This window comes from Nematolebias whitei, chromosome 14 (genome assembly GCF_014905685.2).
Source record: "Nematolebias whitei isolate Nwh7 chromosome 14, NemWhi1, whole genome shotgun sequence".
NCBI lineage: Eukaryota > Metazoa > Chordata > Actinopteri > Cyprinodontiformes > Rivulidae > Nematolebias > Nematolebias whitei.
Genome location: NC_056511.1, coordinates 38019872 through 38037746, shown reverse-complemented (window position 1 = coordinate 38037746; position 17875 = coordinate 38019872). Strand labels below are relative to the sequence as shown.

Here is a 17875-nt window from a genome sequence, read left to right as displayed (position 1 = left end):
GGTGGACACTACGCACTTACACATGTCAGGTACTGTAGATTGTTTTTATTAATTAGACAGAAGTATAACAAGATGTTGAATTCTTTAAATTAAGCTGTGTTTTATACAAAAACACCTTTTGAGCTGTGCTTCATTTCAGGAAGCTGCATGTGTTTAAATTGACTCCAGTTTCTATGAAGTCGTCTGCAGAATGAGCTGCATGCATCGTTTTATTACTACTGTGCCGCAATTACATAAAAACTTACCTCAACTTTGTAATATTAACAATTATAGTGTAAAAATACCTTTAGCTAGACTCTTAAGCTGATTATTTGAAGACCCACATGTGCACTTAGAATTAAATAAGTTATGGTTGTAATGTCTACATCCTGTTGCTGTGTATTTTTAACTGATAAAAGCAGTATGTTAGCATAAAATAAACAATCTTAAATGGATATTCCAACCATTTTGAAGTGTGGTTTTGTGGAACGTTATGAACAATTAATATCTTACCTGTTGAAGAAAGTTCTTTGATCATCCTCAGTTTGGAGAATTAGCTTTGTGTCCCAATGAGCGGACAAGCTAAAGGCTAATTCAAACAAAGCTTAGACCAAAGTTGATCTCTGCTGCTTTAAGACAGTTCTGATCGCAAAATCTCGTAGCATTTCATGCTAACGCCACTTCATAGACCTCTGCACCATCTAATGTTGCAATAGACGGTGTGGAGGAAACTTACTAAATGTGTTGTTATCAGTAAACTTCAGTGAAATGATCAGGAGTTTCTGGGTGCTTTTCAAATGGTTTATTTGAGCTTTACCATTCAGGGAGTTAGAAACACACAGACCAGCTTAGTATTCTGTGTGTGTAGCTCCAGGAGTATTTCTTCTTGGGTGTACTTTTGGAGGCATGGGTGTGGCGATCAGACCAAACATTCTTGCATAACAAGAAATAGCTGGAAACATAGCCGTACAGAAACTGGTTGTTTCACCAAGACTCAGTATTTTCTCAGATAAAGGATAAAAAATATATATCTTTGAATAGTCATAAAGTTACACAGGTTTCATCCCAAGAATTATTAAGATTATTAAAGATTATTAAAGATTATGCTTTAGGGATACATGTGCTGGAGCGGAGAGTACGAATGTTGCTACAGTTGTTGAGTAACAAAAGGAGGTGGGATTGGGTTTTATCAGTTCATAACAAGGTATTGATTACTTACAATCTGGAGGAAATGAATGTTTTCACTATTTTCTGACAGGATTTAAAAAAAGCATTGCACTCAAACAACTGATTGGGGAAAAACAGCAGAAACAACATGAGTGAAGATGAACCAGAACTGAACTGTTGGGAAAATTTCAACTCTGTTTATGATGCAAACAATAAAATTCCAGTTTCTGACCCATATGATGACAAAACACTCCTTAACACAAGGTTTTTGTTGGTTTTTCTGTAGAGTATCTACAGGCGCTCTGCAATGCCTTCTTCTGGGAGTTCTGGTAACTGGACTTTACCTGAGTTCTTGGGGCAGAAGAGGCTGTTGGGACTCGGAGCTTTGCTGACGTGGCTCATCCTCTTCCACCTCCTGGTGAACGTCTGGCTGCTCTGCATCTTCACCAGCCTTTTGGTGGTTCTTGGAGGTTGGCTTGGGTCACGGGCAGCACTGGATGCTAACAGCTTCCTACACTTGGAACACTTTCTGCCCCTTGGTAAGGTCTGTCCACCTCAGGATACACTCGAGCACGAGCGGAGGCTGAACCACGAGATTCACAGCGCAGTCCACAAAGCGGTGCGGGACTTTGTGTCCTCATGGTATAGGACTCTGCTGCCTGAGGTGGAGGGAGAGTTTGAGCGTGCTGTGTGTAATTCAATGCTGGAGTCAGTGATGGAGCTGAAGGAGCGAGCGCAGCGAGTGGACAGGAAAGCATTGGTTGAACAGCTGCTGGAGCTGTACGGCTGCCACCTGCAGAGCTACATGACGGTACGGCAGATCCAGTCAGCACAGAAGGAGAACATTACCCTGTGGCAGCTCTACAGTGAAGTAGACTCCCCTCATCCAGCAGTGAGCAATGCAACTGCTGAACTCAACTACTCCAGAGCTCTAGTGAACCTTGTGCTTCATGTCCTCGTCCCGTATCCTCAGATGGAAACCAAGACTGGAGGCTACATGGTTACAGAGCTAATCACCTGCAACGTGCTGCTGCCGCTCATAAACAGGATATCTGACCCTGACTGGCTCAACCAGACCATCGTGGACATTTTCACCAAATCTAGGGAACCGCAGGAATTTGATGTGGGTACAATATACAGTGGTCAGATCCAGCACGAGACCTGGACCACCTGCGAGTCACTGTCTGCTTACAATCAGGCAACTTTTAGCAACACAAGCTCCTCCGAGGCTGAGGACCTTCAGAGTCAGAGCACAGTTTCTGGAACAGACTCGTCTCGAAGCAGCATGGATAGCCTGTCATGTGCAGGGAAAACACCCAGCTGCCACACAGGCCTGAACACACCCAACAGAGTGAACTGCTGTACGCTCACATCTGGCCACTACCCACAGTCATCAGGGTCCAAAGTGGTTTCCATGGACTCTCTTATCCAGTCAAACTCAAGAAATGACATGAGAGGAGTTTTCTGTGACTGTGGTCCTACTGCCAACCTCTGCCACCTTCTCCCTGTAAACCATGAGGAAGTCTCTGGTTGTTTTGGTTCTCTGAGAACTCTTGGACCAAAGGCGGTGGTACCTGAGGAATCGTTGTGGCTGGCCGGCATAACCCAGGAGAAATCTCCAGCTTCCTCTCGAAGGAAGCTTTGCCTGAACTCCTTCAACTTTGATTTTTCTAACAGCCCGGCTGCCTGCGTGAACATTCAGAACGTGTACATATCTGGAACAGTCAACGTAAAAGAACAGCGCAGCAACAGTTCACATTCCTACACCCTCTACACTGTGAAGGTAATACAAGATGCAACTATCACGTCTTGTTTGAGAAAAAAATTTGAATCGTGTATAAATAAAAGACAGAGTACAGAGGGAGGAGCTGTAGTGTTGTAAGAGAATCTGGAGTGGCAGAGAAGTATGTTAGACTAGTACAGGACATGTATGAGGACAGCAGGACAGTGGTGAGATGTACTGTAGGAGTGACAGATAGCTTCAAGGTGGAGATGGGAGTGCATCAAGGATCTGCTCTGAGCTCCTTGTTTGCTCTAGTGATGGACCGACTAACAGATGAGGTCAGGAAGGAATCCCCACGGACTATTATGTTTGCAGATGACATTGTGATATGTGGTGAGAACAGGGAACAGGTGGAAGAGAACATAGAGAGGTAAAGGTATGCACTTGAAGAAGAGGAATGAAATTCAGCCGTAGTAAGACAGAGGAGGCCGATGGAACAGTGAGGCTACAAGGAGCAGAGGTCACAAAGGTGCAGGACTTCAAGTACTTGGGGTCCACTGTCCAGGAAAATGGGGAGTGTGGTAAAGAGGTGAAGAAAAGAGTCCAGGCAGGATGGAGTGGATGGAGAAAATTTTCAGGAGTGATTTGTGAGAACAGGGTAGCAGCAAAGGTCAAAAAAAGGTTCACAAGACAGTGGTAAGACCAGCTAGGTTGTATGGTCTGGAGACAGGGACATGGACAAAAAGACAGGAGAAAGAACTGGAAGTGGCAGGAATGAAGATGTTGAGGTTCTCCTGAGGAGTGACAAGTATGGATAAGATTAGGAATGAGATCATCAGAGGTACAGCACAGGTTGAACAACTGAGAGATAAAGTTAGAGAGACCAGACTGAGATGGTTTGGACATGTCCAGAGGAAGGACAGTGGGTATATTGGTAGAAGGATGTTAGAAATGTAGCTGCCAGGAAAAATACAAAGAGGAGATATATGGATGCAGTTAGAGAGGACATGGAGGTAGTTGGAGTGAGGACAGAAGATGCAGAGGACAGAGTGAGATGGAGGATGACTTGTCCTGAAAAGGGTGCAATCAAAAGAAGAAACACATTACCTACCTCCACAGTTCTGAATTTGTTGCTCCGTGTGCTCATGATCTTGTTTCTTGTCATTGATATGTATATGATTATACTGGTAATTTGGTTACAAATTATGTTATTAAATTGGCAGAGGGAAAATCACTCATTTTATACTGTCAAACAACATATAAAGATAAAATTAGAAACTTGTCATTATGGTATTAACACGAGAGCTCAACAGTTGACTTGAGATGAATTAAAACTTCTATCTTCATTAAATTCAAAACAAGTTCAAGTTTGTTGGAATTCATATTAAAATGGCACAACAAAGACTTAATTTGAGGAGTATATTAAAAACATTTCATGTCCACTAATAGATAAACTACTTCATTCCGTCTAAGAATAAGTTACTCCTAACTGCATGTCTGCTGGAAGGTTTTGTACTAGGACTTGACGTCTGATCATCTGTGTCAAAAAATATCAGCAGTTTGCATTTTAAAAGAAATGCCATCGCCTGCAGCCATACACAAAATAGCTCCAGTGTTTTTGGATAGTTTTTAAGGAAACTTTTAGTAAAGTTACTAGATGCATCTCTACATCTGATTAACTTCTGGACTCAACCCAATTCAAGATGGATGCCATAGCCAGCTGGTATTAGTAAACACAAATATATCCATCTCCATCTTCTACCACTTATCTGTAGTCATGTCGTGGAGACAACATGTCCACAAGAGAAACCCAGATCTTCCTCTCCCCAGCAACACTCTCCAGCTCCTCTTGGGGGACCCCAAGGCATTCCCAGCCAAAAGAAGATGCACAATCCTTCCAGAACCTTCTAGGTCTGACCAGGACCTCTTCCCAGTGGAACATACTGTATTTGGAAAACCTCCAAAGGGAGGCGTCCAGGAAGCATCCTAATCAGATGAACCTACTCAGTTGACTCCACTTGATGCAGGGGAGCAGCAGCTCTACTCCAAGCTCTCCCCAGATGATAGAGCTCCTCACTCTGCCTCCAAGGCTGAGCCCAGCCACCCTAGCTCATTTCAGAAGCAGCAAGATCTCATTCTTCAGTCATGATCCAAACCTCATGAGCACAGGTGAGGGTTGGAACCTAAACAGACCAGTAAATCCAAAGCTTTGTCTGACTAAATTCTTTGTTCACCATGACGACTGAAGCAACACCCTCATTACTGAGGACAAGGCCTTGATCCATTGATCTATCATTCATGAACAAGAAGCCCAAACACTTGAACTCCTCCACCTGAGGCAACGCCGTTAATGACACTGATGAAGCCAACCACATCCAGCCCACAAGCAAGCTTTCAGAGTACAGCGAGCAGTGCAGAATCAAGAGTTGTGGAAAAAACCTCAGCACCACTGACGTGATGCTCTGCGAATTATGTGTGGCACGGATGTCTTTATTCATAACTTTTATAAAAACTTGGCGAACAAACTTGATGTAGCAATTGTCTTTGTGCAGTGTGAGATGTTTATGTTAAATAAAAAGCTTGTTTGAGTGATGGCGGCAGGGTGGCTCAGTTGGTAGAGCCGTTGCTTCTCAGTAAGAAGGTTGCCGATTCAAATCCCAGCCTGGGATCTTCCTTCATTCAACCTTTATTTATCCAGATTAGTCCCATTGAGCCTCTGGGACTCATTTATAAGAGAGACCTGTTTTTAACAAAGAGTGATGACAGCAGTAGACAATCATAAAAGAAAGCATATAAATTGAGAAGAACAAGTGAAAGAAAATGATATAAAAAACAAAAACAAAGCAAAAACCGCTAGATTGTAAGGTGGTGTAGAAAACTAAAAACAGGAACATGTCTGCATTGTTTTTTTTCCCAGGAACTTAACAGATGTATGAAGAAACTTAGAGAGGTCAAGGTTGAGAGCTTCAGATCTTTTTGCATGATATTCCAGGAAACAGGAGCAGAGTAGGAGAAGGCCCTTTTGCCTAGTTCAGGCCGCACTGAGGGAACACTGCAGGTAATGATGTCCTGAGAGTGCACGCTGTAGCTGCACTCACGCAGAGACATGGAGGAGGAGATGTATGAAGACAGCAGACCAAGAAGTGATTTAAAGATGAAAATGTACCAATGGGAGAGTCTGCGTGAAGTTGTTGACGAGTTAACCAGTGAATACAGGGTGCAGTGGTGGGTACGGTAGTTACAGCCAGTTATGATTCTTAGTGCACCGTGATAGACAGCATCCAACATCTGCAGGGATCTTGTGGGAGCGTTCATGTAAATAATGTCCCCGTAATCAATGGAGGGAAGGAAAGTTGCAGTTACAAGGCGTTTCCTAGCGTTCAGAGTTAGACAGGATCTGTTTCTGATTAAGAAACCCAGTTTAACTTTAAAAGAACTTTGAAAAGACATGTCTAGGCCTCCCTGCTCAAGTTGCTGCCCCTGAGACCTGACTCCAGAACAAGTGAACAATGATCGATGGATGGACTGACCTTAACCACACTGAGACTCTTTTGGGATGAAATGGAGAAGAATATATGCAGCGGTTCAACTAATACAAGCTGTTAGAAGAGAACTAACACATTCCACACAGAAATGGACCTTGGCATCTTGCATAAGATCATTAAAACAATGACACAGTGATTCAAAGTAATCACAACTAAAGGAGTTTCAACATTTTTCAACAGTTTTCTGAGCTGAGGCCCGTGTCTGTGTTTTACAGTTTGAAACGGTGGCTGATGGTGACGACACCGACACCGGGCGACCTTCAGTCCATCACACCGTCAACCGCAGATACAGCGAGTTCCTCAACCTGCAAACACGTCTGGAGGAGAGGCCGGACTTCAAGAAATTAATCAAGAGTAAGAAATGATCCCCTTTAGATTAAAATGTTCAGAGATGATGCATCATTGTCAGGACTTTGCATTTCAGATGTCAAAAGCCCAAAGAAAATATTCCCTGAACTCTCCTTTGGCAGTCCGGACAGTGAGAAAGTTGAAGCTCGTAAAAGCCAGCTGAATGTCTTTCTAAAGGTACTTCACAATTTCAACGGCAGATTTCATGAACTTCTGGGAGTTTTCGTTTTAAAATGTCTTTTTTATCTTTATGTAGCAGTTAAGCAGCATTCCTGATATAGTCAGCTGTGAAGACATGCACGAGTTCCTCGCTATGAACTCAGGAGATTGCACTTATTTTGAAAGAAAACCTTTGACCAAGTCCAGAATTGATAAGGTAACTAAAGAAGACACAGCTAGACTGGATGTAAAGTCGTTTTTCAATCAGGAAGACTAACGTTTTCTCCGACTTTCTGTCAAAGATGGTGGAAAATGCTTTAGGGACTCTGCGGACAGCTTTCCCTCATCCTGAGCTCCTCAGTCCAGTGGAAGATGTCGACGGAGACAACGATGGACGAATAATGGACTACAGGAAGTACAGGTGAGAGCTACATTCATCCAGAGTTCTGACTGAAACAAATCAAAGGTTATCTTGTTCTGAATCATTACAAACTGACTATAAAATAGTGGTGCCAGTAGGGTGGCTGAAGATTAATCTGTGGTCACCAAGGCCACCACTGGCCACCCCTTGGCTCCGCTACTGCGCCTAGTGTTGGACATCCACACACTGAGCTGAGCTACCTTGGACAAGCAAAACAAACAACTTATTCTATTCTTCTCCACCGTGTAACTCCTACCCACTTGAATATATTACCATAGGCGGCTCCAGGGGGGAGCTAGGGGGTGCTATAGCTCCCCCTGGAAAAGTCATAGCACCTTCGTAGCACCCCCAAGAAAATATCAGATTATTTTCTTTTTCATCTAAGTTAATATTCTTTAATATGTAGTTGTTGCGATATTATCCTCGCAAAACACAACTAAATTAAAAAAAAAATCAATGATTATATTGAGTTTTTAAAAAATCCGATCTCGCGGAAATGAACCTTCGAACTGCAAGTGAAAATTCAAGTTACTGAAAGTTCGGTAAACATTTGAAATGTGCACGAAATGCAAAAATGGACCGTTTTCTATTGCCCAAATTGTCTAGAAAGGAATCAGAGAATGAGGATTTTTTTTGGAAGCAGACTGCAACCAACAAATAAACAATACAGTAATTTGGAGGAAGGATCAAGCCTACTGCCATCCTTCCACATCTATGGAGAATGCTGCTAACGCTGGACAGCTGGAGGATGGAGCCAGCACGTTCAGCAACCTTTGGGCAGTTCCCAGTGAGTCCTGGTGTGTCCTGGTCTGATCCACCAGCAGAACCCCAGAAAGACAAGTGATGCGCTCAACACTGACCCAGTAAGCAGCAAAAACTGGTGACATGATGCTCTTGGTCTGGTTATGCCATTTTTGGTGATGCAACTTGATAAATCATTTCCTGGCTTGCAGTGATAATAAATGACTTTATCTGATCACATTAAATAACTTCTTTCAACCAAAATACAAAGTAAACTATTTATTAAAATAATCAAACTTTGTCTAAATTCATGCGTGTATAAAACTGAAATAATTCCTGCTCAAAGAGTCAATTTTACCTTAGATTAGAGAATTAAGCCTTGATTGATTCATTATTATTGTTTGTTTATTATTGTTGTTGATTCTTAGTTTGATTATTTTTGTAATAAAACTTTAAAGAAAACTTTGGTCTCTTCATTCAGATGAATATTCATTTGTTTTGGTCTAGAACTCCCTGTAATTAACAGATTCTACTTCAGTGACTGATTCTGATCATTAAAGGGTGAATATATTAATTGAGTAGTTGTTGGTCAGTGAACTGACCAGCTGGTGTCCCACTTTAATGAATGAAAAATAAATAAAACAAATGTAGTGCAGTTGAGATGGAAAAGGTGTCACCCTTCTTCCTCCATCTCACCCTTCGTTATTGCAACAAGCTTCTACCCTGAGGCTGTTAGACTCATGAATCCCTGGTCAGGATTATCACTGTGAAAAAATCACTGTGAAAAAATCACTGTGAAAAAATCACTGTGAAAAAATGACTGTGAAAAAAATCACTCTGAAAAAAATCACCGTGATGCCACTGGATTGTTGTGCTGCTGATCTCATGCTGCTGATCTCATGCTGCTGATTTATTTCATGTTGCTGTGTTCATTCGTCCTCATCTGCTCACACAGACTCATGTTCGTGCTGCTGTTGTTTGGCACATTGTTTTGTATTATTAGTGTTTAGTGGATTCTTAGTTCATATCTTAGATCTTATTACTGTTTTTCTTTACAACTTGTATTTTTGTTGGATGTAACTGGGACTCTGTGTACATAGTTTCGTTCCACCTCATGTACCACATGTGATGTGAATGACAGTAAAGACACATTGACCTTGACCTTGACCTTGAGAACTGAAAGAACAAATGATCCTTCATATCACTCTCAGTAAAATGCTTAGCGCCCCCTTAGCACCTGTAGAAAAATTTCTCTGGAGCCGCCACTGATTGTCCTACTTGAATTCCCTGTTTAATTCCAGTCCAGAAAAAACACTTGTGTTCCAAATTATAAACATTCATTATTTAAATCCAAATGATACATTATATAAATATAAATAACCTTCAGCTGTAGTTAGCATTCCTACTTAGCCAAAGTTTTAAACAAAGGTCTTACGTGATTCAGTAGTGCTCAGAGTACATGCTAGGGATGACTCTCAGCTACAACCAAACCAAATTTTAGTTAATTATCTTTAAATGTACTTGCTTTATACGTGTTGCTAAGGTTAATTAGCTGTGATTAATAGTTTGAACTGAGTTGAGCTCATAATGTAATCAGTTGTTGAACATGCAATGATTATTTCTGTGAGTTTCTTTAAATCGTGTCTAGTTCATGAGATATTTTGCTGACAGACATTGTTGAGTTCAACAGTTATATGTAACTAAAGTCTTAAACATTACCATACACAAACAGCTGGCCTTCAGAGGATGTGTTGGGGACGATTCTCAATTACTGCCACACTCAATTTTAGATCAATTGCTGTAGCCGAGTTGCAGACATTTTGATTGATCAGCTGTGGCGGCCATTTTAAATTGAGAAGACCCAAAAAGTTGATCGGTTGTACTTTTTTTTATCCAATGAGAGTTTTATTAAAATCCATCCTGTGGTTCATGAGATATTTGCAAACAGACTGAGAAACGTATCACATCATCATCATCCTCATCCTTTCATAACCTGAGATGATTTCATTACTTTGCTGAATTTATTTCATATAACTTTGTTTTTTTTTTTTTTTCAGGAAGTTGTTTCCAAGTAAAATGTCTACATCTCTGAATATGACCGACCTCCATCCTAAAGTCTCGTACTGCTTTAGTGAAGGCAGCGCAGTAAGACGCCCCTTCTCCCTTCTTTTATAAACTGAATGAAACCACGTTATCATCTTATTACTGTTTGTTTGTGGTGGTTCAGGTCCTGAACGGCATGTCCCTGTCCGGCCTGGAGACGTTTGTCAGGGAGCAGGAAGTGGGGCTGATCGGGACAGGAAGAGCCATGCGGAGCTGCGAGACTCAAGGCAAAGACAGGAAGATGGCGGGCAGAAGTCATGGGACAGGTTGTGGCCGTGTTGGTCGTGTGGCCCCTGCAGCCCCCCATGTTGTAGAAACAGTGACGTAGCTTCAACACTTAGCTGCAGCAACTCTCCACTCTGTTTCGGCTAGTTCCTCTCCACACCGGTGTGTTTAGTCCTTACAGTCTCTGACCTGGATGTTCAGACATGTTATAATAATGAGGTTGTTGTGTGTTTTTATGCGTGTGTGCTACAGACACGGCTGTGGCAGACGCCGCTCTGAACGTTTTGTGTCTGCTCATGAAAGATCAGTGGAGTTGGCTGTGCACGGAGAACATCCAGAAGGCCATCCGGCTGCTTTTTGGCACCTTTATTGAGCAGTAAGGGTGTTTCCTCTTCAGCTTTTATTTTTTTTTCTGACTGCACATATATTTTACATCACATAGAGATCTGCTAAAACAAATATAAATGAACTCTGATACCATGGCGGTGCACCGTTGTATTCAATATGGCGTCTTCATTGTTAAATCACAGCAGAGGCGGTCGTAGCTGTAGCTAATGAAGCTTTCTGAAAGTCTTTCTTTGAATTCTGGATGCTTTTCACTCATTTTCTGTCCAGTCTTGGACCATTTGTCGAAGAAAATTTTAATTTTGACCTATGAGTCATTCAGGCGTAAAAAGGCGTCTCAGCAGATGAACCAGGGCTGTGTCGACACTCAACCGACAACTTGAATGTTAAATTTGATCCTCAGGCTTTTTGTTACAAAATGCCCATCACAAAGACACAAGTTGTTGCGTTTCTTTAGTTGAATCTATCGACAAATGTTCAAACGACACAGTTTGTTAGGCAGATCAACAGCAAGCTGATTCTAAAGAAGCTAATCGCTGAAAACTTAAAAAAGTAGATCAGGAGTTCTTAAGCTAACACATTTTAGACTTAGCTGGCTTGCTAATGCTGACTTAATATCTGAAACATAACACTGAGTCGGCTGTCAATGCATGATCACGTTTTGATCTGGAAACACGCTTTAAAGCAGTAAACACTACCAACACCTAATGTGTGGACTGACCTGGAGTTTGGTCCTGATCTGGTCACATGGTTACCTACAGAAACAGGAAACAGCTGAGTGACTGAAAATAGATCAACAGACGATGTCTTTGGTGCAGAGAAAACTGAATTTGGATGCGTTGGTTCAAATTTTCACTCACATTTGTTGAATAAAGTATGCAGATAAAGGTAGGGGTGGTTAAAACTTTAAAACTTGCAGGTTTGTTTGAAGGCTGAGTTCTCTGTTTATGGCTGCCCTGCTCGATCCCTGATAAAATTGTTGACAGCTGCTCTTTCTCGTTTCTTTCATGTTCAGCCACAGATTCACTCTGAGACTTACACCTGCATCTTGACGCTGGTCTGATTCTATCATAATTGTTCACCGACACAGAAACGACCAGTCCAAAATAGGTCCACCATGTGACACAGGCTTCCAGGGGGTGTTTGATACATTCAGCTGAGCGCTTTGCTGTCGCCTGTCATGGAGCGATGAAGGGAAATGGAAATACCCTCCGTCCATTCATCCGTCCGTCCGTGTTGTGAGAACAACAACTTTAAAAATTAGTGAGGCACTTCCATTTTGGTGTGTTGCTACGTAGACATAAGAAAGTTTTGTTTTAAAACATGGGCTGCCACATCAAAATCCAAGATGGAAGCTTCCATATATGTCCGTCTGTTTTGTGAGCTGAATAACTTGGGGTGGGGAGCAACGTTCTAATTTTCTTTTTGGTGTGTGGTTGCATCAAGGCATAAGAAAGGGGACTATTGAAACTTAGATTGCCACGCCATAAACCAAGATGGCCACCATCATCCATCCATCCATCCATCCGCCACCCCCTGGCTCTGCCGTTGTACCTGGTATTGGATCATTAAGCACACACTGCACAATATGTTGTCATGATGAAAGTCTGGACTGGATATGAAGGGTAAAAGCAGTCATTTGAAAACGCTTGATGAAATATTCATTAGGAGTACTTTAAAGAATATTAACAAATCTAATCGTACAGAAATTGGTTTCAACTTTTGGCAAAGCGCTGTATTAATTTCACAAGTTAAAGGTAGAGAGCTGCAATTGTGCATTTGATGCTACAAATGTGCAAATACAGTAAATGAGCTCAGGTGTTTTTTTTTAATCACCTTGACATCCAGATGTGGGAAACATTTTGAGCACAAGAGGCAATTACAGAAGTAGCTTCACATGAATAATAATTTAAAAAAATCTAAATAGACAATTTCAACCAAAACACAATCCCAAAGCTTACATTGCCACAGGTTCTGGGAACATGTTTATCCTGATCTCAAACTGCTCTTTGTTAGAGTAGATGGACGTTTCTGTGATGTGACACTGAAAGCACTGATTTCTGTCCCAGTTGGTTGGATGTCGGTGCCGCCCGCCTCACCAGTGCCCCATGCTGGGTGATTTACCTCCAAGTGCTGCAGGAAACTGTGTGGCCCGGCGGCACGCTGCCTGCTCATCCTCGGCCCGAGCGGAGCGCAGCAGAGAAGGAGGAGACAAAGGAGCGATGCTTGGACTGCCTGATGCAGCTGCTCCCCGGTACAAACATCAGCCGGAGTCAGAGATGGAGCTGCTGGGTTGTGCATGGCTTCTGACTGTGTTTTCTCTTTGTGTGTGTGAACAGAGCTGATTGCTGACATGTTGGGCAGCGAGAAGTACAGGCTGAGCTTGGAGACCATGCTGGCCTCTCTGCAGGACCATCAGATAAACAAGTGGGCAACAATACTGGGCCACAGTCAGGATCTGTGTCTCTGTGTTCTTCTCTTCATGCCTGTGCCTTACTCTGTGCAGACATTTGATCTACTGCGTCTGCGACCTGCTGCTGGAGTTTCTCATCCCCGAGTCAAGCGATGAGGCCTTCCAGACGTCTCTGCTGCAGAGCCTGACTAAAGACACAGAGAGGGACAGTCCTCATACGTGATCAACACATGAAATGTACCCGCAGATGGAAACAGTCGCTGCACAATGGGCCGTGTAGATAAATGTGGGATGCTCATAAAGGCACATGCTTATGGTACAACAGTCAGTACCTCTGTAGAAGAAAGATTTAATTTGGCTCCAGACTTTATAAACTGCTGTGAATTAGAATATAAATTCTGAGAATGATGCGCTCATTGATGAGACACCTTCAAAAAGTCTTACCAAGATTCTAATAAATTATGTCATATAGATATAATGTCAAATTAAGAGCTTTAAGAACAAGCCGTACGCCGACGTCCTCTGTCGCTCAGGGAATTCAACAGTGAACGTTTGTCGTTTTCGAGATGAGTGTTTTTCTGGACTAGAATTGAACAGAGTACAAGTAAACCTTAATGTTTTTAGTGCAAGATATTCAAATAGGTAGAGTTATGCTGCAGAACAGAGGTATCTAGTTGTTTTTTCTTGTGTGATGTGATGCAGAGCGACAGATCCTGGCGAGCAGAAAGAGCAATTTTATCCACCACCAGTGGTAATGGTGGAGCCATGGGGTGGCCCTAACCCTAACTGCAAAGTAGCGAGGCACTACTGTATATGCTAAACAGTAATAATATAATATATTATAGTGTATTACTGTTATTGAAAATTATTTGTTACACTTAAGACCTGCAACACCCATCATAACACATATGGATGGAATAATGTATCTCATCATGCATTTACAAAACATATTAAATTATTTTGTGGGTCTCATGTGAAATACTGTAAATTACCAAATAAAGGTACTCGTGGTAAACTATGAAAATCAAATATTAAAGATGTTATTCTGAACTCTATCACATGGTGCCATTTGAAATAGTTTAGTCCAGTTGTTTTTTATAGATATAATAACATGTCATTTTGAAATGCAGGTATGCATTCAACGTAAACAAAGCACTTGGTTGAATCTGTTGCATCTGTCTGTATGGATCTGTTTCCATAGTGAACATATGTACAAGGTAGTTAGCAGCATTCACAAGTTTTACTTACATTTTTTATTTTATTTAAAGACATGTTAATCATAAACATTGGAAAATATTGTTCAGGTTTTGTTTCTTATTTTTACTCTTTTGTTTGGACCATGGCATTACAATGAGTACCTTTATTAACCCTGACAATATAAAATGTGACACAGTTTGATATAAAACATCACATACTGTCAATAAATATGTAAATAAGACAGTTGCACAAACCATTAGCCTTTATATCCACAAACTTCTGGAAAGTCTCCTTCCATAATGAACTTGTTGGTCCTCTTGACAAAGCAGGAACAAAACAAAAGGTTTTCAAAGACTACATTAAAGTTCAAGAGTAAAATGATATTGCTCTTTTAATTTTCTCATCATTGTCTTACTACGATGTGACGAGGCACAGAGGAAGATTGAAAAGTGAAAAAAGTTTGCAAAATGAATTATGAATGTTGATAATCTGTTTTATGAATTATTGTCTCATCCCTGAAAACCTGGAGGGTTTCAAACCACAGCTTGTCTTGAGAGTTGAACGTGACCAGCACCTCACCCTCACACAGACTCTCTAGTCGAAAAGGGAAACCCGGCACACAGACCTGATAATGTCCTGAGGACCAAGAAAGGGTGACGAGCTCCTTAGTCCATGTCTCCACTCTCAATCTGTCAAATGAGAGGTAAAAAGATCCAACACTGTTCAACAGCTACAACAGTCACTAAAAGATGGAGTGAAAACTATTCCATCAGATTTAGGGTTAAAAACTGCATTCATAAATGTGGAAATATATATATTTCATTTTCCTGAACCACCTCTGTCAGTATATCAGCTAAAGCTTGTGAATATCTGCAAACAACGTCACAGGTTTATCTTTATTTCCTGACCTGTCCTCGACGAAGACGGATGCTTTTCTTCCCTCTCCTGCCTTCCTCCTGCTTTTGCTCTTTGTCCTGAATATCAGAGCTTCTCTTTACACATCTTCCAAATCATAAATCATTACGGACCTCTCAATGCAATTGATAAAATCTTCTCGATGAGGGGACAGGTTGCAGGAGAACCCTCATGCCCTAAGGGTCACACGCAGCTGGATATGTCATGGGTTCCTGGGGTGTGTGGAAGATGATGTGCCTGACTGTATTGTCTGTTGAGGACGTAGAAGACGCGTACATAATTGGATTTATGATAACAGGGTTTTTGCTGTTTGGAATCGGCAGACACCTGCGATATCGACTAATTAGGAAGACGTCGGCAGCAGTTTCAGCAATAGTGTTTTTCATTCAACCTTTATTTAGACAGGTAAATCTCATTGAGCCCCAAGGACTCATTTACAAGAGAGACCTGATTTCAACAAAGAGTGTTGACAACAATGGACAACAGCGACAACAATAGACGGTTATAAAAAGGCATACAGATTTTTATTTTTATTTTTTTTACAAATAAGATGGATAAAAAAAGTAACAAAAACTGCTAGATTCTAAGGTGAATGTAGAAAACTAAAAACAGGAACATGTCTGCATTGGTCCCTGCCAGGAGTCCAACAGATTCTTAAAGCCACAAAGAGAGGTCAAGGTCGAGAGCTTCATATCTTTTTGTAAGATATTCCAGGAAACAGGAGCAGAGTAAGAGAAGGTCCTTTTGCCTAGTTCAGTCCTCACTGAGGGAACACTGCAGGTAATAATGTCCTGAGAGTGCACTCCGTAGCTGCACTCACGCAGAGACATGTAGGAGGAGATGTATGAAGGCAGCAGACCAAGAAGTGATTTAAAGATGAAAATGTACCAGTGAGAGAGTCTGTGTGAAGTGAAACAACACAGCACAACAACTGCTTCACTGAAGGTTTTTAATGACGTTGTTGAAGCACTGGATGCTAAGGATTATTGTGCTGCACTTTTCTTAGACCTGTCTAAAGCTTTTGACCCTGTGAATCATAACATCTTGAGTCATAAGCTCTCAGAAATTGGTTTCTCAGATCATACAATTTGTAGGTTCTATAACTATCTTTCAGATCGGAGGCAATGTCTTTAACATAATGGCATTTCCTCCCATTATTTAACAGTCAGCAATGGTGTACCACAAGGCTCAGTCTTAGGACCCACCCTCTTTACAATCTACAAAGAAAATGTAAGTCAGAGCATCCCTGATGCATTCTTACATTTCTATGCTGATGACACAGTTATTTATTTTTGAACAAGTTGTTGTTTCTCTTTCTCTCACTGTGAGGGAGTTCTGATAAACTGATCATGTCAGTGTGATTGATCGACAACGGCCCGGATTAACAAACAGATGTCTGGCCCCTGAGTTGTGGGCTTTCAGTAACTGTGGCTCCTTGAGCAGTTTAGTTGAATGGCCCTGATACAGTGCATTGGCTTGGCTCTTCCTCTGCCAAACAAAAATTTAATACATATACCTTGAATTAGCGTTTATGATTTGCATAATTTGCTGAGCTTATATAAATATTTCACTGGCGCTGTTTAAATAAATAGAACACCAGTTAATCATCATCTACTTTAGTTTCCACAGAGGTTCTCAGAAATCTTCTTCACAGTTGTTTTGTCTCAAGTATTTCACATTTAGAGCCAAAATTATAAAATTATAATGGGCTTGAAGGATCATCATATTCATTATTTTTCATCATTAGCAGAAAAGTGCTATAAATGTAACATAAATACATTTGAACACACATAACAAAAAATAATGATCATGAAAAAAAAAAACAATAATAACCTGCATCATGAAGGACCCCACTCACCCAGCACCCACACTTTTTGCTCCGCTCCCCTCAGGAAGGAGGTTGAGGAGCATTAAGTGTAGAACAACTAGACTGAGGAACAGCTTCTACCCTGAGGCTGTTAGACTCATGACTCTCTAACCAGGATAATCACATCATGTTGCTGCTGATGTGTTTCAGTGTTGCTGCTGATCTGTTTCATGTTGCTGCTGATCTGTTTCATGTTGAGGTGTTCATGCGTGCTCATCTGCTCACACAGACTCATGCTCATGTTCGTGCTGCTGTTCGACGTAATGTTTTTATGCTATTAGTGCTTAGTGTATTTTTAGTTGATGTTTTTCTTGGTTCATATAGATGTTATCGTTTTTCTTTTACATTTTTATTGTTGGATGTAACTGGGACCCTGTGTACATAAAAACAATAAAGAATCTCTGACTCTGACTATCTCTGTGTTTTGGATTTTATTTTCTGCTATTTCTTAAAGATACAACTTTCAGATACTGTTCATTGCCTAAAAATTGTGTTTACAACTAACAGTTTATTATTTTGTCCTAATTGTCCATTTGCCAAATTTTTTAAACAAGCTGTTATGGTCAGGTTGGATTGGAGAGTAAAAAAGCAGCCAAAGTATACTGTACAAGCTTTGAAAACCTGGAGAACTATTGATTAAAACTACTTTTAAATTAAATGAGAATTTCAATCAGGTTGCTTGGAAATAAATAACACAATAAACTTTATTTATAAAACACTTTAAAGC

The 17875-nt window shown here is 41.0% G+C and overlaps 1 protein-coding gene across 1 annotated transcript; it reads left to right on the top strand.

The window, feature by feature from the left end:
* On the top strand, positions 1–13525 carry snx19a (sorting nexin 19a). Its single transcript, XM_037687521.1, has 12 exons — positions 1–29; positions 1433–2929; positions 6630–6768; positions 6839–6939; positions 7019–7138; positions 7224–7342; positions 10141–10228; positions 10311–10452; positions 10664–10787; positions 12826–13010; positions 13096–13183; positions 13263–13525. Exons 2-12 carry the CDS (start codon positions 1454–1456, stop codon positions 13390–13392), a joined length of 2712 nt encoding a protein of 903 aa, XP_037543449.1. The 5' UTR covers positions 1–29; positions 1433–1453; the 3' UTR covers positions 13393–13525.
* The last annotated feature ends 4350 nt before the right edge of the window (positions 13526–17875 follow it).